Below are 27968 nucleotides of genomic sequence, written 5' to 3'. Positions count from 1 at the left end.
GAAATAGGAAGCCGATTCTAGATTTAATTTTGGATTGGAGATGCTTAATGTGAGTCAGGAAGGAGAGTTTACAGTCTAACCAGACACCTAGGTATTTGTAGTTGTCCACATATTCTAGGTCAGAACCATCCAGAGTAGTGATGCTAGTCGGGCGGGAGGGTGCGGGCAGCGATCGGTTGAAGAGCATGCATTTAGTTTTACTTGCATTTAAGAGCAGTTGGAGGCCACGGAAGGAGTATTGTATGACGTTGAAGCTCGTTTGGAGGTTTGTTAGCACAGTGTCCAAAGAAGGGCCAGATGTATACAGAATGGTGTCATCTGCGTAGAGGTGGATCAGAGAATCCCCAGCATACACAGGCAGAAAGACAGACGGATGTGCAGACAGACAGACAAAAGTGTGTGAAAGGCCACTTAAAACAGAGCTGCATGGTTTTGCATACTGAACTTCAGAGAAGTGTTGTTCTCTGTGCTGTATTCAGTATATCTGTAACCAGTGGTACACAGGACTAGATTACACATGTTGTGTTTTCTCACCATTCCAGAGAGTAAGTCCAGGAAGTACTGGTAAAACACCACCAGATCTTAAAGATTTGGATCATAGACCCTACACTTCTCTGGACCTGAGACACACACACACACACACCACACATATTCTCAGCTGTTTGAAGATAAGCCAAGGTCACATTTGATCATGTTTCCCACCGCAGCCTTGGCACCGAATACCTCAGTTCCATGACCTGCTACTTTGTTAGGGACTCCATTCTCAAACCCGTGAGAGAATACCAGTAACAACTACTGCAATATTTGCAGTTTCAATCCCTCAATTCAATTAAAAGCCCATCCTCTAAGGCAGATCTGTTGCTATGATACTGCTACAGGGAACAGTGAGAAGACATTGTTTTATATTGGAGACACAGAATAATGTTAATAGACTGGACTGGAATAGAGATAGTGAATGTCACTCCAATGCCATCACCCTTTAACCAATCATAGGCCTGGTTTGAAAATGCATCCTCCAGTGCTGGCCTTACCAGTGCTGTCCACTGTCATGTTACTGGTGCTGGTGGATCTGAACACGATACTGGGGATGAGGATGAACCCAGCAATCAGCAAGAACGACAGGAAGTTGAGCCCCACCAGGAAGCGCAGGAACATGAAGTAGGACTGGACACCACCGCCAAAGTGGCCTGCAAAGACAGGGGTCACAGGGCCATGTGGTGAATGTGAAGGCAACATAATTAACAACGACAGTAGCCCTGGAATGTTATTCATATTTTTCATAATTTCATAATTCATTTAGATAAAAATAACATATATTGGGATGCAATGTCAGAATGTAATACATTCCAACTCCTATATCTGACATGGTACAGGGGTCTTCTTTGTTTTAAGCCCATAACCATGTGTATGAGGTGTGTATTTTAGTTTCACAGTAGATGTGTTTAAGACTACCTAGAAACACTCTGTGTGACACTGATTTAGCCCAGTGCAGTAGAAATGTGTGGAACCGAGGCCTTTTAGATATTGCTGAAAGCCTCGGGAAAACTTAACCTATATGTGAGGTGATTGTGTATGCATTAACAAGTGCATATAGCTGGCTTCCGGGTTGGATGTGCGTTGTGTCAAGAAGCAGTGCGGCTAGGTTGGGTTGTGTTTGGGAGGACGCATGGTGTCACGCCCTGACCTGAGAGAGGGGGGTTGTTTCTCTATGTGGTTAGGTCAGGTTGTGGGGTGGGCATTCTATGGTGTCTATTTCTTTGTGTTGAGCCGAGTATGGTTCCTAATCAGAGGCAGCTGTCTATCGTTATCTCTGATTAGGAATCATACTTAGGCAGCCTTTCCCCACCTGTAGTTGTGGGATCTTATTTTAGTACAGCTTGTTAAGCCTGCAAGACGTTACGGTCTTTATTATTTTGTTTGTAGTGTTCTGATTTAAAATAAATACAAAGATGAACACTCACCACGCTGCACCTTGGTCTACTCCTTTGGACGATCGTGACACATGGCATATAGTTAAGTTATGTATAAGTCACATATAGTTGAAATCGGAAGTTTACATACACCTTAGCCAACTACATTTCAACTTAGTTTTTCACAATTCCTGACATTTTAATCCTAGTAAAAATTCCCTGTCTTAGGTCAGTTAGGATCACCACTTTATTTTAAGAATGTGAAATGTCAGAATAATAGGAGAGAGAATGATTTATTTTAGCTTTTATTTCTTTCATCACATTCCCAGTGGGTCAGAAGTTTACATACACTCAATTAGTATTTGTTAGCATTGCCCTTAAATTGTTTAACTTGGGTCAAACGTTTCGGGTAGACTTCCACAAGCTTCCCACAGTAAGTTGGGTGAATTTTGGCCCATTCCCTTTTAACAGAGCTGGTGTAACTGAGTCAGGTTTGTAGGCCTCCTTGCTCGCACACCGATTTTTCAGTTCTGCCCACATATTTTCTATAGGATTGAGGTCAGGGCTTTGTGATGGCCACTCCAATACCTTGACTTTGTTGTCCTTAAGCCATTTTGCCACAACTTTGGAAGTATGCTTGGGGTCATTGTCCATTTGGAAGACCCATTTGTGACCAACCTTTAACTTCCTGACTGATGTCTTGATGTTGCGTCAACATGAAAAATTACTTGTGTCATGCACAAAGTAGATGTCCTAACCGACTTGCCAAAACTATAGTTTGTTAACAAGAAATTTGTGGAATGGTTGAAAAACGAGTTTTAATGACTCCAACCTAAGTGTATGTAAACTTCCGACTTCAACTGTATATCATTTGTATATTTTGAATAATGTCTCTTAGGGCTGGGAATTGCCAGGGACCTCACGATAAGATATTATCACGATACTTTGGCGCTGATACAATATGTATTGCGATTCGATACTGTAATTATTTTGCGATTCGATGTTCCAAACATACTGCTCACCATGTCTGCTGCAAAGGGACAAGAGAGCCATTGAGAACACAAGTTGTGATCAGTCATGGAAGTAAGTGCTGAAAACAAATAGGCTCCGGATTTAAAAAGAAGATGGAGAACAAGTTATGAAGAAAAAAATACTGGAGTTTTGTTGCAGGTACAGCCAACTAGTGCAAAAAATATTGCGATATTGTCAAAACGATACAACATATTGTCAAAAATAATATCTCGGTATGTAACTGCATGGATTTCTTCCCCCCCCATCACTAATGTCTCACCGCCAGCTGCTCTTGATGATGATCCATGTTCCAAGCACTGTCACCAGCGAGTGGAGGGCACAGACCTGACAGGTTGCTATGGTGATCTAGAGGCCCAGGAGCAACGCTGCACCCTGCTTCACTGGAGGACCTACAGCAACAATAATACCCACACACATTTCACTTACAATAAACCTTCAGAGCAGAGCAGATAGGCCTATTACGCATCATGTGTTAAAAAAATTTTTTAGACATGTTATCGTGATTGCAACTGCCTTTTCATTATTCTGTCCTGCGTGTTACCAGAATGTATTGAAAATAAAGATTTTGTTTTCAGTGTTCATCTATTCTAGGAGACACCATATAGGTTAGGTGAATTTATTCGACGGCCCAGATAGAATACTCACTCGGGTACCGGAATAGGAACCCGATGGGGAAGGAAGCAGCTAGAATTCTCAAGTAGACCAGCTCATCAGGAGACATCTCTCTGCACACACATAGTATACAGTATGATCATGGTAACTTAAATAGGTCCTATGTGTTGCATGGAAAAATGCTATGAGAAATTTGACTGCAGTTTGCATACAGCATCATTATGACAGTGATAAAGCCTGTGATTGACAACTTAACCTCTGTTATATTCGAAGTTGCTATGCATGTTGGTTCCTCAATACACAAATATTGGTACAAGCTAAGTAGTATAAGAAAGTGTTTATAACATACACATGCCTCAACATCACATCGTCATGATAGAAATGTTACACCACTGACGTGAGTTAGTGTGTGGACTGAATCAGAGCTCGCCTGATCATGCCATGGATGGAGTAATCACAGAATTGCAACATACGCGTTACAAATGTTAACACACGCTAAACTAGTTAGCTACTGCAGCCGTGCGTGACACCAAAGCAAGTACCGCAGTGACAGAAGACAGGGGACATATTTGTTCTAGAGGATCTTCTATAGGCGAGATGTTACTCATTCTAGAAACGCACAAATGTGACTAGCTATCCCCCAGGACCACAACAAGCTAACTTGCAACAGTAGCAGCCAACGTTAGCTATTAGCTCAATGATTGTATTCCCTGTAGATGTACACCTCTGTTCAAAGGATGTAGCTAAACTTCTACAGTAAACGTACTCACGTTTAAAATCAGGCCGACATTCAATATAGTTAACAATCCCTGGAACAAATATTCAAGTACAGTGATAATTTGGTAAATCCTACTACCGCAACAACGTGCCATTCACAACCAAAACCGCTCCCATGGACACTGCACAGTCCATAAATGAAGGCAGTACATTTAAAAAATAATCAATCATTCTGCTTGAAATGGTTTGGAATTTTACATTAATATAGCGAACCCATTGATTCTTGAGGAATATTACTTAATGTCTCATAAGCTTTGTTCAACTGTCGTACCCAACTTGTAGTGTTGGTCCCGTGTTTCATGAGCTGAAATAAAAGATCCCTGAAATGTTGCAAAATGCTTATTTCTATCAAATGTTGAGCACACATTTGTTTACATCCGTTAGTGAGCATTTCTCCTTTACCAAGACAATCTGACAGTTGTGGCATATCAAGAAGCTAATTAAACAAGTTGTCCATAACATAACATAACCTTGTGCTGGGGACAATAAAAGGCCACTCTAAAATATGCAGTTTTGTCACACAACACAATGCCACAGATACCTCAAGTTTTGAGGGAGTGTGCAACTGGCATGCTGACTGCAGAAATGTCCAATTGAGCTTTTGCCGAGGAATTGAATGTTAATTTCTCTACCATAAGCCGCCTCCAACGTCGATTTAGAGAATTTGGCAGTATGTCCAACAGGCCTCACAACCGCAGACCACATGTAGATCACAAGCCAGCCCAGGACCTCACCTGCGGGATTGTCTGAGACCAGCCACCCTGACAGCTCATTAAAAAAAAAATGTTGTTGCAAACCTTAAGACTTTCTGCACAAACTGTTAGAAACCGTCTCAGGGAATATCATCTGCGTGCTTGTCATCCTCGCCAGGGTCTTGACCTGACTGCAGTTCTACGTAACCGACTTCAGTGTGCAAATGTTCACCTTCGATGGCCATTGACATGCTGGAGAAGTGTGCCCGTCATGGAGCGTGTATGGCGTCATGTGGGCGAGCGATTTGCTGATGTCAAATTGTGAGCAGTGCCCCATGATGGCGGTGGGGTTATGGTATGGGCAGGCATAAACTACGGAAAAACAAACGCAATTGTATTTTATAAATGGCTATTTGAATGCACAGAGATACCACGATGAGGCCCATTGTTGTGCCATTCATTGTGTTCAGTGTATATTCCCCATCAGGACCCAACATAACATTTACATTTACGTCATTTAGTAGACGCTCTTATCCAGAGCGATTTACAAATTGGTGCATTCACTTTATGATATCCAGTGGAACAACCACTTTACAATAGTACATCTATATCTTTTTTTTGGGGGGGGGGTTAGAAGGATTACTTTGTCCTATCCCAGGTATTCCTTAAAGAGGTGGGGTTTCAGGTGTCTCCGGAAGGTGGTGATTGACTCCGCTGTCCTGGCGTCGTGAGGGAGCTTGTTCCACCATTGGGGTGCCAGAGCAGCGAACAATTTTGACTGGGCTGAGCAGGAACTGTGCTTCCGCAGAGGTAGGGAGGCGAGCAGGCCAGAGGTGGATGAACGCAGTGCCCTTCTTTGGGTGTAGGGACTGAAGAGGTGCCGTTCCCCTCACAGCTCCGTAGGCAAGCACCATGGTCTTGTAGCAGATGCGAGCTTCAACTAGAAGCCAGTGGAGTGTGCGGAGGAGCGGGTTGACGTGAGATAATTTGGGAAGGTTGAACACCAGACGGGCTACGGCGTTCTGGATGAGTTGTAGGGGTTTAATGGCACAGGCAGGGAGCCCCGCCAACAGCGAGTTGCAGTAATCCAGACGGGAGATGACAAGTGCCTGGATTAGGACCTGCGCCACTTCCTGTGTAAGGCAGGGTCGTACTCTGCGAATGTTGTAGAGCATGAACCTACAGGATCGGGTCACCGCCTTGATGTTAGCGGAGAACGACAGGGTGTTGTCCTGGGTCACGCCAAGGCTCTAAGCTTGTTTTATGCCATTGTAACCAATGTTAAACATTTCATATTATGGATATTTGTTCCTTGCATCCATAGCCGTCTATGAATGTGTTTACATTTCTCCAGCCCCATAAAGGAGTGGAGGGATGACTGCTTTATCATTTTAACCGCAGATTGGCCTAAATTTCAAGTGTCATTTGTGAATATCGTCAATCTAACTAGGCTGTATGATAAAACATGCATTTTAACTACATTTCTTCCCCATGAATCCACAATCCTATTGTTGAGTTATGGCAGACAAAGCACCTACCCTGTCCTATTTGCTTATTCTTGAGACAGCCTACAGGGAGGTCAGAGACCTGGCAGTGTGGTGCTGGGGCAACCTCAGCAAGACAAAGGAGCTGATCGTGGACTACAGGAAACGGAGGGCCGAGCATGCCCCCATCCACATTTTTGGGGAGAAGGTCGAGTGCTTCAAGTTCCTTGGTGTCCACACAAGTTGAAAAGGGCAGAACACCTCTTCAGGTTGAAGAGATTTGGCATGGGCCCTCAAGTTCTACAGCTGCATCACCACTTGGTATGGCAACTGCTCAGCATCCAACCACAAGTCGCTAGACTAGAGAGTAGTGCTTATGGCCCAGTACAACTTGAGCCGAGCTCCCTGCCATCCAGGACCCCTAACCCAGGCGGTGTCAGAAGGCCCTGAAAATTGTTAACACTCCAGCCACCCAAGACAGTTCTGATAAGAGAAAACTGATGCACCAAGTCTGGAACCAACAAGACACTGCACAGCTCCTACCCACCTGCTAGTTAACCATTTTTTTTTAACTTTACTTAACTAGGCAAGTCAGTTAAGAACAAATTCTTATTTTCAATGACAGTCTAGGAACAGCGGGTTAACTGCCTTGTTCAGGGGCAGAACGACAGATTTGAACTTGTAACACCACTAGTCCAACACTAACCACCAGGCTACCCTGCCACCCCAATAGCTATAGATGATCTGCATTCACCCTTTATTGCCCTCTTGATTTGTCACCATTCATCCCATTGCCTAGTCACTTACCATCTACTTCAATTCCTTAATACCACCACACATCAACCTGGTACCATGTCTCTAGCCAAGTTATGGTTAGTCAGTTATTTTTCATTTATTTCTCTTCACTTTTGGGAACAGCCCATAAACCAATTCAGTTAGTTTACAAAGCATGTGAAACATTTGATTAGTCACTCCCAATAGCCAACTGAGCAAAAGTCAGAATCACACATCTAACCCTAATGCAGCCATTACATGTAGTCAATTATTGTACAGAGGCCTTAACTAGCGTAGTTTCCACCACATATCAAGTAAAAATTATCACTTAAATTTGTGGTCAAATGTTTTTATTATTGGAAAACAGGAAGTGTCAGTCAGCCTCCATTTTAATCCTCTTCTTCCTCATCAGCTCCTCCAGCACCACCCTGGCCCTTCTTGGCATTCTTTCTCTTGACACGGCCAGGGCGTCCGCCACCGTATGGTGAACGCAGGAGAAGTCAATGTGCTTCTGGCTGTCCAGGCGCACCACAAAGGAGGGGATGTTGACCACCTGCTTGCGCACACTGGAGGGAGAAAGGAGAACTCAGTGAGTGGTTTGTTCCTCCCCACTTAACAGCATAGACAAATAACCATCTACATGGGAATAGTTTGCCATCAATGATAGGCCTCATTCACGAGGAATTCTTGACACCACAGGAAGTCTGAATATTAATTGTAATCATTGGCCTGCCTGATGAGGTAAAGTACTCTTACCAAACTAAATTGAAGACCATGCAATTGCCTTAAGTCAAATACACTTGACAGTTTGCTGTGACCATTGGTCCACATCTGCTTGAGGTGGAATCCTCCATACATTACCTGTCAGCAAATAAGACAGTAGCAGTCTGCCTCTCGCTTGGCTCTGGGCAGTCTTATAGACAAGGTATACAGTCTTACTGCATTGACCTTGCTGAAACTGTTTGCCTACTGTTGATGGGCAGGCTTGGCCCTGGGCAGTCATAGACAAGGTATACGGTTTGTTACCGAATTGACCTTGCTGGAATGTTAAACCACACTCGGATGAGCTATCGTTTGTGAGGCCCTCTAAGGATTGAGAAAGTAACTCGTGAGTTGTGCAGTTTAAACTCACACGTTACCTGAACAGTTAGTGAAGGCATGAGAGAATTTTAGAAATGTACATGTTAAAAATGGTTAAACAACCACAAATTCCTCATAGAGCCTATTTAAAATAACAGATCAGTGTAATGACCTACTGACTTGTCCTTTCTAGCATGGCCATCTAGTGACCATCGCCAACAGCTTACCGGATGTGCCTCTGGCGGATGAGAACACGGGCATGGTGGATGCTCTTAGCAAGGCCCAACTTGAAAACCTGCGTCTGGAGCCTCCTCTCCAGGAAGTCCTCCACCTTCAGGCCCAGGATGTAATCGAGCTTCATCTTGCCCTCGTCCAGCACACCGATCCTCACCAGACGCCTGAGCAGGGCGTTACCTAGGAGACAGGATGCAGCAATTTAGTCACTGATCAAAGTAGGGCCCACTAATCTGGCCCTAATCAGGGACTGATTGAGATCTGGAACCCCAGGTGGGTGCAATTAATTCAGGTAGAACAGAACCAGCAGTCATCTGGACCTCTTAGGGTAAAGTCTGAATACCCCCGATTTAAGGCATCTGGAAATCTGACTGACGGCCTCATTCACGAGGAATTCTTGACACCACAGACAATCTGAATATCGAATATTTAAATCATTGGCCGATCTCACTAACTAACAGCTCAAAGGACTTCTACAAACAGTCAAAATATAGCTCAATCTAACTGTGGTGTACCTTCAAAAAGACGCTTGGGGTCCTTCTCATCCAGAGTGAGCAGCTCTCTGGCGGCCTTGCGGATCTTGGCCAGGGTGAACTTCACCCTCCACACCTCACGCTTGTTCCTCAGACCATACTCCCCTGAGAGATTAAAGTCAATTTACTGAAAAAAACGACATTTTATTTAAAGCCCAGCAGATTCAATATAAATCAAAACTTGCTATTTGCACACATACCGATAAGTTTAAGCTCCTGGTCGAGACGAGACTTCTCGAAGGGGCGGCGGGGGGTGACGTATGTTTTGCGACAAACCCAACTCCTGGCAACGGGCATGGTGGATCAAAGTGCCTGAGGAATAAGAATTGATGTCTGTTCAGTTCCAACATTGCGATTACACAAGTGATTATACTGAATTTCAACCCATGTTAATTATTCTGCAGACCATTTTAAGTCACACCCATTAATACTTAACACGTTTAATAAGGCACTTACGCTATTAGCAAAATATAAGTAGATTTAATTGTATTGATTAAGGTCAGTTCACCGAGGCTCCGATAGTGTTACTCCGTAACTTGGCTGGCGAAACCAAGTGGGAACTTGTTAGTCATTTAACTAGTGTCAAATGACTCAAATAGAACACTTATATTAAGGAATTTGTTTCCCCGACCTATACAATTTCAAATTGTAAATGTAGTTTGATAAAGTGTAAAGATTTTAAGATGAAGAGAACTACAGCACAGTAATGTCAGGCCTCACCGGCGCTATGTCACTCTTACTAGCTAGCTAACGTTAACGTGCTAACAACGTTGTACAGTGCGTGTACGACTGACATGACCGAATAAGGCAGAAGTTATGCCAAAAATATACAAAAGATGTTGGTCGGTGTAACCGAACTGCACAACTAAACATTACTTCTCAACATTGCGACCCTACTTCTATGGAGAAAAAAAAGAAACTGAAGCGCAAAGTACGTTATTACCTGTGTTCCACAGGCCAGCGCGATAAAGAGGAAGTCAAATTGGATCTCTCCATATTTATAAGGATCCCGCGAACTACATTTCCCATAAATATGTGACGACACCACTTCAAAGCAGCAGTTGGTGAAATAGCTCCATCTGTTGTTCAACTTTAAAACTACAGCTTTGTTCGTCAAACTAAAACCGTTTCTGTTTACTTGCTGAACAAGAACAACTAACTTTTCAAACAACTATCTAGTCTAATGTACTACACGGAATGAACGTTGGATCACTTAGGTATGCCATGTATTATTTTGTGAGCTGTTGTGTAGGCGTCTGTTCGGTTATTGAACATTGTTTAGAAAATCTCTCAAAAAATTTGTAACGTTATGTGTGTTAGCCCGGCATAGTATGTAGGGGCTGTGTGTGTGTGTGTGTGTGTGTGTGAAAGAGACCCAGTTGTCACAAATCTCTGACAGCCACCACTGTTAGTGCTACTGGGAGACAGAGAGCAGACATGTACACACCACAAATGGACCAGTCTGAGTGTGTTGATTCATTCATTTTTTTTGTAAGGGTAGCTAATGCTTTTAGAAAAGTGATAGCCTACTAACCACCACACCCACTCAAACGACATGTTGCACGTGCGCTCACAACAGAAGAGCGTGCATATGGTACCTAGTAGTAGGCTAATTGACAGACTGAGGGGGGTGGCAGGGAGAGAGACGGGGATTATTTATAACACCCTGAAACGAGACCCTTTACATGTGTTTCTGTCTGTCAGACCGACCAACTGACAGGCTGACAGACAGACAGCAGTGTTCTTTCTAACTTCTCTGCCATATCCTGTCTTCCTACCTAGACAGGCTGGCTGTTTCTTAGTTTAGGGAGTTTGTTTTTATTTTTTAAAGCTGAGAGGTTGACTGTTGACAGTTATCCTTCTGACTTTACAGCTCTTCCTCTCATTCACTTGGACCTTCTGTGTTTTCATCACTTGGATTCTACTCAAACTTCTTAGATTTTCCTGCCTTGTTTTTTCATCTCCTCTGAGCATACCATCCTCTCCCTTTCCCCCTTCACCTTCTCTTGTCCTCCCATCTCCCCACCGTTCCCTCTCTCCTGGTGGTTTTCGGGCTGTGCACCATGCTCTCTTCTCCTACAATGATTCTTCAGCCTTACGGACTGCCCGTCTATCCCCAGGGTGCCCAATGTTACCCCAGCCTAGTACAGGTAATCTACCTCTGTCTCTTTCTCTCAATCCCTCTGTTTTCCTTTTCCTTCTCTCTCCTTGTTCCTACCATGTTTTAGGCCGGGTGTGTAACATTGGATGTCTTTCTTGGTACTCTGTCAGTAGACCCAGAGCCACATACAGAGATTGGCAAACTATCCTGCATAGCTGTTGGTGCAAACATGGTCCCCATTGAATTCTGTATACATGGCTCTCATCTCAAGCGTCATTGAGATAGTTTGGTTTTGAGTCACTGGATATGCTGAATCACTGGCCCGGGGAATGACATGTCATCATGACACAAACAACAGGTTGGAGGGCCTGTTTGTGAAATGGAAAGGGACATTCAGATTAAATGTATTCAGACCCGGTATTACACATTATAAATGAAACTGTTTGTGTTTGTCATGATGATGATAGCAAAGTGGTTTATTGAACTAGATTTCAAAATAATCCAAATTATGATGTTTAGTTCAGAGTAGTTCACAGCAAAATGATGTGGTTGTTCACAGCAACTGGTTGCCAGTGTAGATTTGTGTCATGAGATTGCTAATGGCTGCATCGAGGCCTAAATACTGTTGATAGGGCCAAACCCATTGGTTTTAAATGCAATGACACACTGGCAGTTATATTTCATCTGCAGGTCTCAGTGGTGCCAGCAGGTGGTTTTGTTAGTGTGTGTGTTTATTTATTTATTTATTTTTATTTCATGTTTATTTAACCAGGTAGGCTAGTTGAGAACAAGTTCTCATTTTCAACTGCGACCTGGCCAAGATAAAGCATAGCAATTTGACACATACAACAACACAGAGTTACACATGGAATAAACAAAACATACAGTCAATAATACAGTAGAACAAAATAAAAAAAAGTCTATATACAGTGAGTGCAAATGAGGTAAGTTAAGGCAATAAATAGGCCATGGTGGCGAAATAATTACAATATAGCAATTAAACACTGGAATGGTAAATGTGCAGAAGATGAATGTGCAAGTAGAGATACTGGGGTGCAAAGGAGCAAGATAAATAAATAAATAACAGTATGGGGATGAGGTAGTTAGATGGGCTGTTTACAGATGGGCTATGTACAGGTGCAGTGATCTGTGAGCTGCTCTGACAGCTGGTACTTAAAGCTAGTGAGGGAGATATGAGTCTCCAGCTTCAGAGATTTTTGCAGTTCGTTTCAGTCATTGGCAGCAGAGAACTGGAAGGAAAGACAACCAAATGAGGAATTGGCTTTGGGGGTGACCCGTGAGATATACCTGCTGGAGCGCGTGCTACGAGTGGGTGCTGCTATGGTGACCAGTGAGCTGAGATAAGGCGGGGCTTTACCTAGCAGAGACTTGTAGATAACCTGTAGTAAGTGGGTTTGGCGACGAGTATGAAGCGAGGGCCAACCAACGAGAGCGTACAGGTCGCAATGGTGGGTAGTGTATGGGGCTTTGGTGACAAAACGGATGGCACTGTGATAGACTGCATCCAGTTTGCTGAGTAGAGTGTTGGAGGCTATTTTATAGATGACATCACCGAAGTCGAGGATCGGTAGGATGGTCAGTTTTACGAGGGTATGTTTGGCAGCATGAGTGTAGGATGGTTTGTTGCGATATAGGAAGCCGATTCTAGATTTAATTTTGGATTGGAGATGCTTAATGTGAGTCTGGAAGGAGAGTTTACAGTCTAACCAGACACCCAGGTATTTGTAGTTGTCCACGTATTCTAAGTCAGAGCCGTCCAGAGTAGTGATGCTGGATGGACGAGCAGGTGCGGGCAGTGATCGATTGAATAGCATGCATTTAGTTTTACTTGCGTTTAAGAGCAGTTGGAGGCCACGGAAGGAGAGTTGTATGTCATTGAAGCTCATCTGGAGGTTAGTTAACACAGTGTCCAAAGAGGGGCCAGAAGTATACAGAATGGTGTCGTCTGCGTAGAGGTGGATCAGAGAATCACCAGCAGCAAGAGCAACAACATTGATGTATACAGAGAAGAGAGTCGGCTCGAGAATTGAACCCTGTGGCACCCCCATAGAGACCGCCAGAGGTCCGGACAACAGGCCCTCCGATTTGACACACTGAACTCTATCAGAGAAGTAGTTGGTAAACCAGGCGAGGCAATCATTTGAGAAACCAAGGCTGTCGAGTCTGCCAATAAGAATGTCGTGATTGACAGAGTCGAAAGCCTCGGCCAGGTCGATGAATACGGCTGCACAGTAATGTCTCTTATCGATGGCGGTTATGATGTTGTTTAGGACCTTGAGCGGGGCTGAGGTGCACCCATGACCAGCTCTGAAACCAGATTGCATAGCGGAGAAGGTACGGTGGGATTCGAAATGGTCGGTAATCTGTTTGTTAACTTGGCTTTCGAAGACCTTAGAAAGACAGGGTAGGATAGATATAGGTCTAGAGTGTCACCCCCTTTTGAAGAGGGGGATGACCGCGGCAGCTTTCCAATCTTTGGGAATCTCAGACGATACGAAAGATAGGTTGAACAGGCTAGTAATAGGGGTTGCAACAATTTCGGCAGATTATTTGTATGGGCCCAGATTTTGCAGCTCTTTCAGAACATCAGCTATCTGGATTTGGGTGAAGGAGAAATGGTGGGGGCTTTGGCGGGTTGCTGTGGAGGGTGCCGGGCAGTTGACCGGGGTAGGGGTAGCCAGGTGGAAAGCATGGCCAGCTGTAGAGAAATGCTTATTGAAATTCTCAATTATAGTGGATTTATCGGTGGTGTTTCCTAGCCTCAGAGCAGTGGGCAGCTGGGAGGAGGTGCTCTTATTCTCCATGGACTTTACAGTGTTCCAGAACTTTTTTGAGTTAGTACTACAGGATGCAAATTTCTGTTAGAAAAGCTAAGGCTAGCTTTTTCAAACTGCCTGTGTATATTTGTTCCTAACTTCCCTGAAAAGTTGCATATCACGGGGGCTATTCGATGCTAATGCAGAACGCCACAGGATGTTTTTGTGCTGGTCAAGGGCAGACAGGTCTGGAGTGAACCAAGGACTATATCTATTCCTAGTTCTACATTTTTTTGAGTGGGGCGTGCTTATTTAAGATGGTGAGGAAGGCACTTTTAAAGAATAGCCTGGCATCATCTACTAACGGGATGAGGTCAATGTCATTCCAGGATACCCCGGCCAGGTCGATTAGAAAGGCCTGCTCGCAGAAGTGTTTTAGGGAGCGTTTGACAGTGATGAGGGGTGGTCGTTTGGTCTCAGACCCATTACGGATGCAGGCAATGAGGCAGTGATCGCTGAGATCTTGATTGAAAACAGCAGAGGTGTATTTGGAGGGCGAGTTAGTTAGGATGATATCTATGAGGGTGCCCGTGTTTACAGATTTGGGGTGGTACCTGGTAGGTTCATTGATAATTTGTGTGAGATTGAGGGCATCAAACTTAGATTGTAGGATGGCCGGGGTGTTAAGCATGTCCCAGTTTAGGTCACCTAGTAGCACGAGCTCAGAAGATAGATGGGGGGCAATCAATTCACATATGGTATCGAGGGCAGAGGGAGGTCTATAGCAAGTGGCAACAGTGAGACTTGTTTCTGGAAAGGTGAATCTTTAGAAGTAGAAGCTCGAATTGTTTGGGTACAGACTTGGATAGTAATACAGAACTCTGCAGGCTATCTTTGCAGTAGATTGCAACATCGTCCCCTTTGGCAGTTCTATCTTGGCGGAAAATGTTATAGTTAGCGATGGAGATTTCAGGGTTTTTGGTGGTTTTCCTAAGCCAGGATTCAGACACGGCTAAGACATCCGGGTTGGCAGAGTGTGCTAAAGCAGTGAGTAAAACAAACTTAGGGAGTGGGCTTCTAATGTTAACATGCATGAAACCAAGGCTTTTACGGTTACAGAAGTCAACAAATGAGAGCACCTGGGGAGTGGGAGTGGAGCTAGGCACTGCAGGACCTGGATTAACCTCCACATCACCAGAGGAACAGAGGAGAAGTAGGATAAGGGTACGGCTAAAAGCTATACGAACTGGCCATCTTGCACGTTCGGAACAGAGAGTAAAAGGAGCAGGTTTCTGGGCACGATAGCATAGATTCAAGGCAATAGTGTACAGACAAAGGTAAAGTAGGATGTGAGTACATTGGAGGTAAACCTAGGCATTGAGTAATGATGAGAGAGATATAGTCTCTAGAGACGTTTAAACCAGGTGATGTCATCGCATATGTAGGAGGTGGAACAACATGGTTGGTTAAGGCATATTGAGCAGGGCTAGAGGCTCTACAGTGAAATAAGACAGTAATCACTAACCAGGACAGTAATGGACGAGGCATATTGATATTAGAGAGAGGCATGCGTAGCCAAGTGAACATATGGGTCCAGTGAGTGGTTGGGCTGACTGGGGACACGGCGATTCAGACAGTTAGCAGGCCGATGCTAACAGTTAGTAGGCCGTGGCTGGCAAGCTAGCAGTTAGCAGACCGGGTTAGCAAGCAAGCAGTTGGCAGACCGGGGCAGGCAAGCTAGCAGTTAGCAGACCAGGGCAAGCAAGCTAGCAGTTAACAGACCGGGGCTAGCAAGTTAGCTTTTGGGGGACGTCGCGATGGGGGTAAGTCTGTTTTTGCCTCTTCGTGCGGTGACGTCGATAGACCAGTCGTGGAATTAGTAGGGTTCTAAGTAGCTCTAGGTAGCTAGTAGGCCGCGGTTAGCAGAATGGGCCTTCAGCGGACGTCGCGCCTGAGGGGCCTGTTGGAATCCTTGGGCAGATTATGTCGGTATTCCAGTCGTAGAGGATCGGCGGGGTTCCGTGCCCCGTGACGGCAGTAGAAGGGGTCCGGATATTGTAGCCCAGGAGTGGGCTTCGGTGGTAGCACAGGAGCCCTGGCCGGGCTAGCTTCAGGCTAATTGGTGCTTGCTCCGGGATGGAAAGGCTAGCCAGGAGTAGTCACCCGGGATTGCGGTTAGCTATTTGCGAAGATCCAGATGAAAATGTTCAGAGTTTGCGGTAGGAATCCGGGGATATGGGAGAATTAAAAAATAATAATAATAATAGGTCTGTTATGGTCTGGTTTGAGTCACGTTGTTCGAACTGGCGGGAGCTTTCCGAGCTAAAGGTTCGCTGATGACCGCTAGCAATGGTTTGCTGACTGATAGCTGGTAGGTAGTTAGCTGGTTATCTTCAGTTGAGGGATTCCAGATCCGAAGTAAATAGAAATACTTTAGTGTGTGTGTGTTTGAGAGAGTCCCTGACAACCCGTTGGTGAATGCCAGCACAGATATGATGTGTGTCTGGAATCTGTCTTCCTTGTCTCTCTGTGTCACAGCCCCTGTATTTTTAGCCTGTTCCTTGAAAAGTAGATTAACACAGAGAGAGAAGGCTCCCATGTCATGCAGATAAGGGGGACACTGATATCCTGATAGTGTGTAGCCTAAGTAGGGGGATGAGGACCAGTGTACTGTGCTATGATCAGAACATACCAGCGGAGTAAAATGTCTGACGATCTGTGTTTGTGATCATATTACCTGTTCCATATTACTGTACTCTATGTAATATACACTTGAGTGTACAAATCATTAAGAACACCTTCCTAATATTGAGTTGCACCCCCTTTTGCCCTTAGAACAGCCTCAATTCGTCGGGGCAAGGACTCTACAAGGTGTCAAAAGCATTTCACAGGGATGTTGGCCCATGTTGACTCCAGTGCTTTCCACAGTTGTGCCAAATTGGCTGGATGGGTGGTTGACCATTCTTGATACACATGGGAAACTGTTGAGCGTGAAATCCAGCAGCGTTGCGGTTCTTGACCTACACAAACCTGTGCGCCTGGCACCTACTACCATACCCCGTTATTAAATATTTTGTCTTGCCCATTCTCCCGCTGAATGGCACACCGACACAATCCATGTCTCAGTTGTCCCAAGGCTTAAAAATCCTTCATTAACCTGTCTTCTCCCCTTCATTTACACTGACTTAAGTGGTTTTAACAGGTGACATCAATTAGGTAGCATAGCTTTCACCTGGATTCACCTGGTCAGTCTGTGTCATGGAAAGATGTTTTGTACACTCAGTGTAAACATAGTGAATGAAGTAGGCCATAGGGTGTGTCAGTGTTTTTTTGTCTGTGCGTTTGTATCCCCCACTATATGAGCCCTCTTAAAGGGCACATCAGCAGTTTCCTGTCGTCTTCGGAGTGTAAATCCTCCAGCAGCTGTCCCAGCAACCACCTGTCTCAGAGCCGGTGACCTTTGACCCTGAGACCTGACAGCTGAATAGGGGGAGGAAGGACAGAGGGGAACAAATGGCAATCAAAAAAAGACTGCAAGGAATAAAGTTGAGACACATGGAGAGATACTGTGTATAATGTTTGTTTGCTGACAATGTAATACTGTACTGGGAGTGGGAGACAAAGAAAGGGAGTGTGTGTGAAGGTGGCCAGTGCTAGTATCAAATAGATTCTATTATCTCCCCCTGTCAGACACTCCATGTATGGTGTGAGCTTGGGAAGGTCAGATATTGGGGGGGTGAGGTGGGGCGGGGGACACAATACAGGCATGTGTGTCGGTGTTGACATGTCCTCTAACATGGCCCAGTTACTGTGTGTACTGATCGCCAGGATCTGCCATGTGAAAGCTAAAAGGACAGTTTCTGAATTATTATGCGTCAACCCTGGAATAAACCCAGATATACAACACCCATGCCTTCCAATATTAGCAGACAGGATGCAGAGTAGTACATGTAAAAACATTTTATCTTTAAAGGTTTTACTATGATCTTTTTACATGGTTGTTGTTTTGGCCCATTTGAAAGCACTATGTAAGATGATCTGCTAAATGACTAACCTTGTAAATGATATGCCTGTAAATCTATTCTAGGGACCTAATACATTCAAGATGGTATCAGTCTCATTCCTGACCATCTTCTAGTGGAATTTCTAAAGTAAGAATTCAGAGGTATAGGAGGAACACCTGTGTGGTCTGTGAAGAGAAATCCTGTACTTTGTACTAAAACCCCTGATGTTTGATAGGAAGAATCTGAGACCTACACAGACAAGGTGTTCCTTTTCCACTCCTGGTGAACTAAGATAGTATATCTTATATTTAGCATTACATTTACATGCTAGTCATTTAGCAGATGCTCTTATCCAGAGTGACTTACAGTTAGTGCATTCATCATAAGATAGCTAGGTGGGACAACCACACATCACTGTCATAGAAACTAACTACGTTGTTCCTCAATAAATGAAGTTATCAGCAAAGTCGGTGCTAGTAGGAAAAGACAAGTGTGAGTGTTAGTTTATATTTTAGTAAGACCTTTGATGCTGCGGTTTTACCTGCAGTAGCCACACTGTCCTGTTAGACCTATGAGAATGTAGGACACTCTCCCTGTGTTACATATCAGAATCAGCTGATCATACAAGGTTTAAATGATCAGATCAGCTTTCATACCTTCCCTCCACTTCGCCCTCTTCAATTTCACCATCAGTCCTATCTCCCCCCATCCGATGAGTGCAACAGCTGATGGACAGATAGAGAGAGATGAGGGAGGAGGAGGAGAAGAGGTTGGAGAGAACAACATGAATCTGTATTAAATTACCTTTAGACCGTGTGACACTTACTATGTTTACAACTGTAAAGGACAACATAAAAATCTTCTAATGGCTCTGCCAATCTTCTGGTTGACTTCTGGTCAGTTTCAGAGTAGAGATATAAGGGTTTATTACTGTGTTTTAATGTGAAAGATATAAAGCTACCCAGATATTTCCTGCCTGCTTTTGTCTCTTCAAAGAGTCTGGTCAAAAAGAAGGTATTGGAATGATATGAATATTTACAAGACATAGGAATATTTAAAAGGCAGTACGTCAGCAATTACAGGGTAATAATAAGGATAGTATTCTTAGAGGTGGCCTTTTAGTGGGCAATTTGAAGTACGGCTACAGTTTTAGCTTTTCATGTAGAAATTACACATTTTTGTGTAGCTCCTAAGTTTTTTGTGTGTTTCTGTGCGGAGGGGGGCGGTTAAAAGTGATTGACAGGTACAAATGACCACAGCTGGCATAGCCCCCCCAGCTCCACCTCCCCCCAGCACTCCTGTCATGTGATTGGTGGTTAAGTAGAACTTACGGTGTAGTGGGCGGGTGGAAGCCGGCATTAAAACATGTGGCAGTTGTTGGACAATGTACCAGAGAATCAGATATGCAGTGACGGGGTAAGACAATCATCTATTCTCCTGTTGTGTCTGTGTCACCACTATCACTTTTCATTGTGTGAGAACTGGTCACCTCACTGTGTGAACTCTCTGCTTTCTTGCTGTTTATTTTGGTACTTTGAAGAATCAATGGATTGGAATGGATTTGGTACATTGATTATATGATGATGTTGAAGGTATTAGTCTGGAATAAGTTTTGTGCTGAGTTGATTTTTCATTACAATGAAGTGTTTGTAGGTGCACTGTTTTGGCATAAGTGGTAAAGTATTGGATATTTGCCAGATACTCTTTTCCAAAGGATGCTGAATCCTGAATGAATACTCAAAAGGAATAGTATACATATCACAGTGAGCTGTACTGTATGAATGGGTTTGTTGTGTGGATCTTTCTTAAGGTCCTCTAGTTTTGTACCAGCTGTGCAAATCTAAGCTGCCCAGCACCACTCAACCATAAGACATTTCCCAGGTGATATTTAGACTCAAAGACTCAGAGAAAATGACTTTTAAGAAGCCCGAGGTCTTTGTGCTTAAATTAGAGATGATTCTATGGGCAGTCACACATTGTCAATGAATGTATGCTGTGAATCGAAAAGGTCTATTTTTAATGTAATTCAGGAATAATCTGGTGATTAGTAATTGATTATTTTGTTTCTTATAACAAGTGTCACCCACTATTACAATTTCAATATGGTTTATCCTACAGCTAGGTTGGATAGATACTATGACAATGTTATTTTGATTGATTATTGACTGATTCTCTTCTCTCATCCAATCCCAGGGAGGCCCTGGCCAGGAGGCCGGCCCCGGCAGTGGTGACCCCACCCTCCCCCAGGTCTATGCCCAGCCTCCCTCATACCCTCCACCAGGACAAGCTCCTCCCACACCTGCAGGCAGACTTCCTCCCCTAGACTATAGTCCCGCCCACCCCAACTCAGAGTACCAGGAGCATCACCAGCTCAGAGTCTATCAGGGCCCGCAACACGAAGGGGCTGACACTCTGGCAGCCATTAGCACGGTAAGAACAACATGATAGACTGTAGGTGTGGGACTATAGAAATAGTGTCCAGGAAAGATAGAGAGACAGAGATACTTTGTAATCAAGATTATGTAGCTACTGTATGTGTATATGGGGGAATCACATGTTGTTTGTAACCTATTTCTAGGAGGGGACTTTATTCTAATCAACGACAACATGTCACACAAAGTTTGAGGAAATTCTTTGTCAGTAACATGGAACACACACACACAGAGGCCCCTGCTACTTCTATGTTTAGCTCCCCACCTCCACTCCTGTGCCCATGTAGGGGAATCTCCTCTGGCGCACAGCAGAGCAGATAGGGGCAGCTGAGAGGAGATTCATTTTTGAAAGTGAATCCCCCCCATCTCTCTCTATCTCTTTCCTTCTCTCGTTCCCTCTCCCATTTATCTGGAAATAGAGCAGGTAATCCCAAAGCCGTTAACATGCAGTATGTCTGTGTAAAATCATGCACCGGGTTACTGGTAGGGGTTTGGGGTAAAGCAAGTTGAGAAAGGAGAAGTTACAGGAGAAAACACAGGAGAATGGAACAACACAGTATTTAAATGTAGGATTATAATTTAAATGTATTTTGGTATATTGTATGGCATAAGTTATTAGGTAAGTTATCAAGGTTCAATGTAATATTTCCTACTATTTATTTTCATATTGCCTACAGCACAAAATGACATGTATTTGATGGGATCTTATGTATTTTCATTAGGAACAAGGCCCAGTTTATGAACTTATAATGAGGAAAACATGAACATGAATGTTTATGTCCAGTGTCCTGGTAGGTTTTATATACTGTAGGTTATTACTCTAGACAAAGACAGAGGTGAATGGTGAATAAAGGTCAATGCATTGTGACTGTGAAGTCCTTTTCCCTGCCTCAGCAGCTCTTTCTGATGTCATGGCCACATTTATATATTCCATCACTAGAGCCCCTGACTTACAAGGTCCGTCCTGATTTTCGGGGAAAGTTGAGACGCCGCCACACATCATGGAGGTGGGGTCAACGGGGGAGGCCGAACGGGTGACCCCTCCCCCTCCGAAATATCAGCCAGGTTCAGAAATCAATTTTGCATCGTGACATGACACCAACATCCAACCCAACCCACCCACCCCTTTCTTCCACTCCCTCCTCCCCTCTCTTCACTGTCCCACTTCCCCAAAGCCTGTTTCTGGTGTGTGTGTGTGAGGATGATGAGGAGGTGGTGGTGTTTGTGTGAACCATGCTGCCATGGGAAGCCAGTATATAACAACACAGTAGTAGCCTGTATGTACTGTATGTGTTTGTGTGAAGCTGTCTCTCTCTCTCTCTCTCTCTCTCTCTCTCTCTCTCTCTCTCTCTGCGTGAATGTGTCTCTCTATCCCTCTCCCTCTGTTTCTACCCCACTTATTAATACATGCCCCCTCGGAATCTTGAGTAATGATCTTTAACCTTTGGCAGAAAAAAGCAGCACCGTGACCCCAAACTGACATTTAGAACGTTCAACTTTGACCCTGCCCGGCACTATGCCTCCCAGCTCCCACTCCTCACCCCAACCTAAGCTTTTTGCCCAAGTTTCTGCCTTGTTCACTTTATCTTTTTGTTTAATTTATTATTTATCGTTGCTCTGAAGACATTGTGCACATCTCTTTCTATCAGCCTTCCTATATTATGCTAATAATACCTGTTTTCATTTCTGCATATTAGGATCTGTATTTTGATTTGCATTAATATTTATCTGACTTCTTTCAAGCCTGCATTCACTTTGATTTTCAATTTAAAGATATTTCTTCCTTTCACATTGCACTCTGCTCCCTCTCTCCTATCTCCCCCACTGCTCTCGCTCACTCATTTTTTGGTGTAATATTTTTTTCATCTTAATTTTCTTGTTTGGACTCATATAATCCCTTGGTTTTTGGAGGACCAATAGACAGACACTGGCATCGTGGTGCATTTTGGGATAGTGGATGTTTTGGTTTTGAAGCACATTACTATATCCTGTATGGTTTTGCATGGGGGCATTTTAATGAGATTATATTATGAAAATGTATTCCTGCAGGTTTACCGTTTACGTGTCTATATAATCTATGTCACCTGAACTACCTAGTTATTATGAATTTCTAAGTATAATTCATCACAATTATGTTCAGTATGATATTGTATTTAGTTACAGTTCCTCCAAAGTATTTCTGTTGGGGGAGCTGTTACTTTCGGTATTGGCTGGTTGTTATAACTGAATCAACATGACTATGTAGCCTAATATTTTGTTAATGTACATCAGAGGAGGCTGGTGGCAGGAGCTATAGGAGGACGGGCTCATTGTAATGGCTGGAATGGAATCGATGGAATGGTATTAGTTGTCTATTCAGAGGTGTACAAGTGCATGGACCAATTGGTAACATGTCCTTAGTTTCCTCTGTAATCTCCCCCCTTCTTTCTCTGCCTTTCCCTTGAAACCTTTTTTATATCCTTCTCCTGCTCACTGTCCTTCTATCCTCCTCCTCTCCCCATCCTTTCCTCCTTCTTTTTCTTCTTCTCCTGTTCTCTGTCCTTCTATCCTCCTCCTCTCCTCCTTCTTGTTCTTCTTCTCCTGCTCTTCCTCTGTCTATTCTCTTCCTCCTCTTCTTCCTTCACTTCTCTCCTTCCTTTCCCCTTCCTTCACTTCCTTTCTTTCCTCCTCATCTCCTCTATTCTTCCTTTTCCTCCTCTTCTTCTTCCTCTCCTCCTCCTCTTCTGTCTCCCAGGACGATGCCCTGGTTCCGGTGACCTCTGACTCCCAGGCTCTGAGCGTGTCAGTGTCATCAGGGGGCGGAGCAGGAAGTGGTAGCGATGAGGAGGGGTCAGGCAAGGCCCAGCCCAAGCGTCTCCATGTTTCCAACATCCCCTTCCGCTTCAGAGACCCGGACCTCAGACAGATGTTTGGGGTGAGAGACACAACTAGTGGTTATGTCCAGGTTTATTATCCTACGAAACATTATGTAATCTCTTATAACCTCAGTGATAACCTGTGGACAAGATTGTGATCTGGTTTTGTCTTTCAGCAATTTGGCAAGATCCTGGATGTGGAGATTATCTTTAATGAGAGAGGGTCAAAGGTGAGAGACCCCTCAATATCAGAAATTACAAACTGAACGAATGAAACCTGGTTGCCCTATTGTTTTTTGCCTTACCAAGACAATGACAAGTTGGACAATCAGAAATGTTTCTCCTTCCGTCTCTCAGGGTTTTGGGTTCGTGACCTTTGAGAGCGCAATGGAGGCAGACCGAGCAAGGGAAAAACTGAACGGAACGATTGTTGAGGGGAGGAAGGTTGAAGTGAGGAATAACTATCTATAGTATGTCTATCTTGAATATCTGTTTATCTGTCTGTCTGTCTAAGAAATTGTACCCTCTGTCTGTGCAGGTGAACAATGCTACAGCCAGAATCGTCACCAAGAAGCCCCAAACACCTCTTGTGAATGGTGAGGTTTCAAGTAAGATACCTAAAGTTATTTGGACACATCTTTCCGTGGCATGTGGGAGGGGTTGGACATGCACTCTGTACTTCTGAACTGTGTCTGTGTGTTCCCCTTAATCTCCATGATCTCCACTGTCTCTTTCTTCCTTTACTTGTTGTTTAACCTCTCTCTCCTTCTCTCAACATCTCTATCCTTTTCTCTATTTCTCTCTCTATTTCTCTCTCTCTCTCTTAACTTCTCTCTCTCTCTCTCTCTCTCTCTCTCTCTCTCTCTCTCTCTCTCTCTCTCTCTCTCCGTAGCCCCTGGATGGAAGATCAACCCTGTCATGGGAGCGATGTATGCACCTGAACTCTACACCGGTGAGTTTCAATGTGAGTTTTCGGGTGAGTTTGATTACTTCAATATTAGCTTGTCCTTGTAATATATGTTCTAGTACTGTATCCCTATCAAACCCAATCGGAATTCATGACCCCTTGTAGCGGAGGTCAGTCAGACTCTTGTGTTGAGGCCTTGCTACCTCATCACCAAGGAGGAATACTATGTTGGTCTAATGGTTAAGACGTGGGCTTCCCGAGCGGGAGACCCAGGTTCAGATCCCACCTGTGATACTCAATCTCTCTTATCGATGGCTCCAAGAAAGCATGCTCCCTTGGGGTAGTCAATAAACCTGCTTATAAAGGCAGGGTGGCTACAGTACATATCCTAGTGGGTACTGTAAGCTCTCTCTCTTTCTCTCTCTCCTCAGTTGCCAGTTTCCCCTACCCCGTAGCTGCTCCCACCCTGGCCTATCGGGGCTCACCACTGCGTGGGCGGGGCCGGGCTGTCTACAACACAATTCGCTCAGCTGCTGCAGCCGCACCCACTGCCATGCCCGCCTACCCTGGGTAAGATCATTTCTAGCTTCAAAAAATCTATTTTAAAATGAATAACCATTTCCATTGTGAGTGTAAGTAAATGATTTCATTTTCACTGTTTAATGTGTGAATGATAGAATGTCTCCTTTCAGTGTCCTGTACCAAGATGGATTATATGGAGCTGAAGTCTATGTAAGTGGACATTTTTCTTCTGATTTCAGCTTATTTCAGGCTGTCTACCTTGTGTTTAGCTAAAAGCTTACCTTGTCTCTGAATGTCTTTTTCCCTATCAGGGCGGGTATCCTGCAGCGTACAGAGTTGCCCAGTCACCATCCGCTGCCACAGCAACATACAGTGATGGGTGAGCAGCAGCGCCCAATGACTGACAATGTTGACTGTGTTTGTATGAGGATTCCAAGGACTTTTTCCTTCAAAAAGGGACTTAGAACATGAGATAAGCAGCACTCTAATGTTGAGGTTCTGTGGTCTTCAAGTCTGGTCTATGGGGTCTCACTGTTAGTTCTAACACAATACTAGCACACCTGTTTAGTAACCTGGACAGACATAGTGAATGAAAATCCAGGACACTCAAATTAGAATCATATGTTACGTTTGGTATGGTATGTATTCATTTGTGGATGTCCATCATCCATTTCATATGATATGTTACGAATGACAACAATTTGTACAATATGTTAAGAATTTGCAATATGCATGACACGAATTCCAATTTGTTGTGGCTAACGTTAGCTAGGTGGCTAACGCTAACATTGGCTAGGGGTTAAGGCTAGGGTTAAGGTTAGGGTTTAGGAGTTATGTTAAAGGGTTAGGGGAAGAGTTAGCTGACATGCAAAGTAGTTACAAAGTAGCTAAAAAGTAGTAAGTAGTTGCAAAGTTTCTAGCTAAAATGCCAAAGTTGTCCGTGACGAAATTCGAACATGACGTTTGCGTTAAACGCCCAACCATCCACCCTGACCAACCACCCTCCTTTTGGTTTTGCCTTAAGTAACCTTCTGTCTAATGTAACTGTATCAAACGTTACATATCATACTAACTTGAGTGTCCCAGATTCTTGTTAACTATGTTTTGTCTAGTCTATGAGACCATGCTGGTTTAGTATGTTTTCTCATTTGGGGTTTTGTTTTGTCTGTCCATCAGATATGGCCGAGTTTATGCTGCTGCAACGGATCCCTACCACCATTCAGTGGGACCCACTGCAACATACGGCGTCGGAACAATGGTGAGCCTCTTTAATACTCATAAGCAGTACCAACGTTTAAAGTGTTCATGTGACCCACTAAGTCATCCAGACCATTGTTTCTAGCCACGAGACAGACTTTAATCGAGCCTCAAAAAGGGTTCACCTCCATCTATCATATCTTGTACTTATTTCTAGGCCAGTCTGTACAGAGGAGGATACAACCGCTTCACCCCTTACTGAGCTGCCCAATGGGAGCCTGGAAGCCGTTCTGTGACCCCGCCACCTCGTCCGGGATTGGCCAGTCCCAGGACAACAACGCAGGACAGGTTATGACATCACTGAGCTCTGTGTCACCTCCTGTCTGACTCCCTCCACTTGGAGACGGTCAAATCCAACCGACTGGACGTGTAAATACTGTAGTAGCTTTTCACTATTTATTCTATCAGAGAATACATATAGGATAAAGAGCCTGATCTAATGTATAGACAGTTATTTAAAACCTTTATTTTACACTTAATCTGTATTGTTTGTGCCACTGATTTGTTCCAGGGTTTAAGAATGTAAAGATTTCTGCCTCTGTACCTGGGTTATAAGCTACTCTTTCACTATTCTAACAGAGAGAGTTGAATGTGAGCCATTTTATTTTTCATTGGCTGGACTTCATGGTGCAATACTGCAACTCAAGTGGCACAACAATACTGGTTTCTCTACATGGTGACCTTTGTAAAAAAGGTTTTGATCAACGTCTGAGCTTTTGACTTTTCAAGAGTCAAATTGTAGAGTACAATGACATTTTATACAGTTAAATTACTTCTTTTTGATGACACTGGTTTTGTCAATGATGTTTGAGGACGTTGAAGTGTGTGTGTGCTTGTGTGTGGGAGTATGTGATGACATCAATATTCAAAGCACAAGCTATGAGAGACAGCAATGTCACTGGTATTGTTAATGTGCACAGTAATCTTTTTTTAAATGCTTGTAGAACCCTAAAACTATAGTTTGCATAAAATGTACTTATGTTTTTGCTTTCCTAATAATCTACCTCTGATTCTAAAAATGTTTCACTTGTCAAAAAAGCATTCAGGAGCCATTACTTCTCTGTCAACAAATTAACTGTAACAAAACATTTTTTCTTATTTTCATTGTTGAGCTTCTATCCATCTTCTCTCTGCTTACATAATGCTCAATGCTAAATACTAGCTATTCGACAAACTTCCCTAACCCACTTTATCATTTTTCTATGGCAGCCTCATTCTGGGTTTTACTTCGCTCTGCCTGACGAGCCTGTAACCTCTATGGTGCTTTCCCTTATTTCCTCTGTCCTGTTAAACTCTATGACGTTGTGTCTGGTTTCCTCTTCCTGTTCTCTCGCCTGCATCTCTCCATTCTGTTTGAGAATCTGTGTTCCATCCATAGAAAGAATCAGATGAGTTCTAGTTCTATGGGTCCATCTCTCCTTCTCTATCCTGTACTCTAGCTTCACTGTTGTTTATTTGCTGTTGACCTCTCAATAAAACATTGTTTCTTTTTCCCTTTCCTCTCTTCTCTTTGATTCATGTCATTTTCCTTTCTCTTTTTCAATGCCTCTTTTTGCAGTCCTTCACTCTTCTGCTCAAACATATTCTCAGTGTTCCTTTTCTCAACTATAACTGTAAGTTTTGAGGCTGACTGATACCAGTGCAAAAAGGTTGTGAGTGTTTTACAGAAATGACTGTCTGCATATGTTTATGCAACTGTTTCTGGTTCAGTACCTTTGTAGTGTATGGACTGAATCTTAACGTAAGATCAGCGCATATAACTTCATATTTGAGTTTAGTTTCTCAAATGTTGTATGTGTGGTTCTAGAGGGGCTACAGTATAGTACCTAGACACCCAGCCCTGTGCCTGCCTTGCTTTAGTGTGTGGTCTTACTGCGTGTGTTTCAACCTATGGGCTAAACCTCTTCTTTATGCAAAGTTCAGCTTTAGTTTTTGTATACTAATTTCCCCTCTTTCTTTACTGCTTCGTTTTCCTATCTTCTTGG

At 43.7% G+C, this 27968-nt stretch overlaps 2 protein-coding genes and 1 long non-coding RNA gene across 16 annotated transcripts; 1 reads left to right on the top strand and 2 right to left on the bottom strand.

The window, feature by feature from the left end:
* Positions 1-266: 266 nt before the first annotated feature.
* On the bottom strand, positions 267-4690 carry LOC123743161 (uncharacterized). Its single transcript, XR_006769969.1, has 4 exons — positions 4325-4690; positions 3588-3667; positions 3202-3331; positions 267-1187 (listed from the first exon to the last, which is right to left on the bottom strand). It is a non-coding gene; the product is annotated as an uncharacterized lncRNA (long non-coding RNA).
* A 2924-nt stretch (positions 4691-7614) lies between these two features.
* LOC106605760 (40S ribosomal protein S9) lies at positions 7615-10140 on the bottom strand. Of its 3 annotated transcripts, XR_006769968.1 has the most exons (6): positions 10072-10137; positions 9329-9440; positions 9111-9233; positions 8589-8775; positions 8143-8367; positions 7830-7847 (listed from the first exon to the last, which is right to left on the bottom strand). XR_006769968.1 is itself a non-coding variant. In XM_014201685.2 (5 exons), exons 2-5 carry the CDS (start codon positions 9423-9425, stop codon positions 7655-7657), a joined length of 600 nt encoding a protein of 199 aa, XP_014057160.2. In that variant the 5' UTR covers positions 9426-9440; positions 10072-10140; the 3' UTR covers positions 7615-7654. The 3 variants fall into 3 exon arrangements, 2 of the variants coding, with proteins under 2 accessions (XP_014057160.2, XP_014057161.2); XM_014201685.2 differs by lacking the exon at positions 8143-8367 and having other exon boundaries at positions 7615-7847; positions 10072-10140; XM_014201686.2 differs by lacking the exons at positions 8143-8367; positions 10072-10137 and adding an exon at positions 9585-9674 and having other exon boundaries at positions 7615-7847.
* A 734-nt stretch (positions 10141-10874) lies between these two features.
* LOC100194721 (RNA binding protein fox-1 homolog 1-like) lies at positions 10875-27482 on the top strand. Of its 12 annotated transcripts, none has more exons than XM_014201674.2 (12): positions 10875-11278; positions 20204-20440; positions 23177-23356; positions 23474-23527; positions 23655-23747; positions 23836-23893; positions 24190-24273; positions 24636-24774; positions 24882-24936; positions 25038-25105; positions 25903-25984; positions 26141-27482. In XM_014201674.2, exons 1-12 carry the CDS (start codon positions 11192-11194, stop codon positions 26183-26185), a joined length of 1182 nt encoding a protein of 393 aa, XP_014057149.1. In that variant the 5' UTR covers positions 10875-11191; the 3' UTR covers positions 26186-27482. The 12 variants fall into 12 exon arrangements, with proteins under 12 accessions (XP_014057149.1, XP_014057155.1, XP_014057157.1 ...); XM_014201680.2 differs by having other exon boundaries at positions 10876-11278; positions 24190-24249; XM_014201682.2 differs by having other exon boundaries at positions 10877-11278; positions 24190-24249; positions 24897-24936.
* Positions 27483-27968: the final 486 nt, after the last annotated feature.

This window comes from Salmo salar, chromosome ssa05 (genome assembly GCF_905237065.1).
Source record: "Salmo salar chromosome ssa05, Ssal_v3.1, whole genome shotgun sequence".
Taxonomy (NCBI): Eukaryota; Metazoa; Chordata; class Actinopteri; order Salmoniformes; family Salmonidae; genus Salmo; species Salmo salar.
This window is presented reverse-complemented; position numbering and strand designations above follow the sequence as displayed.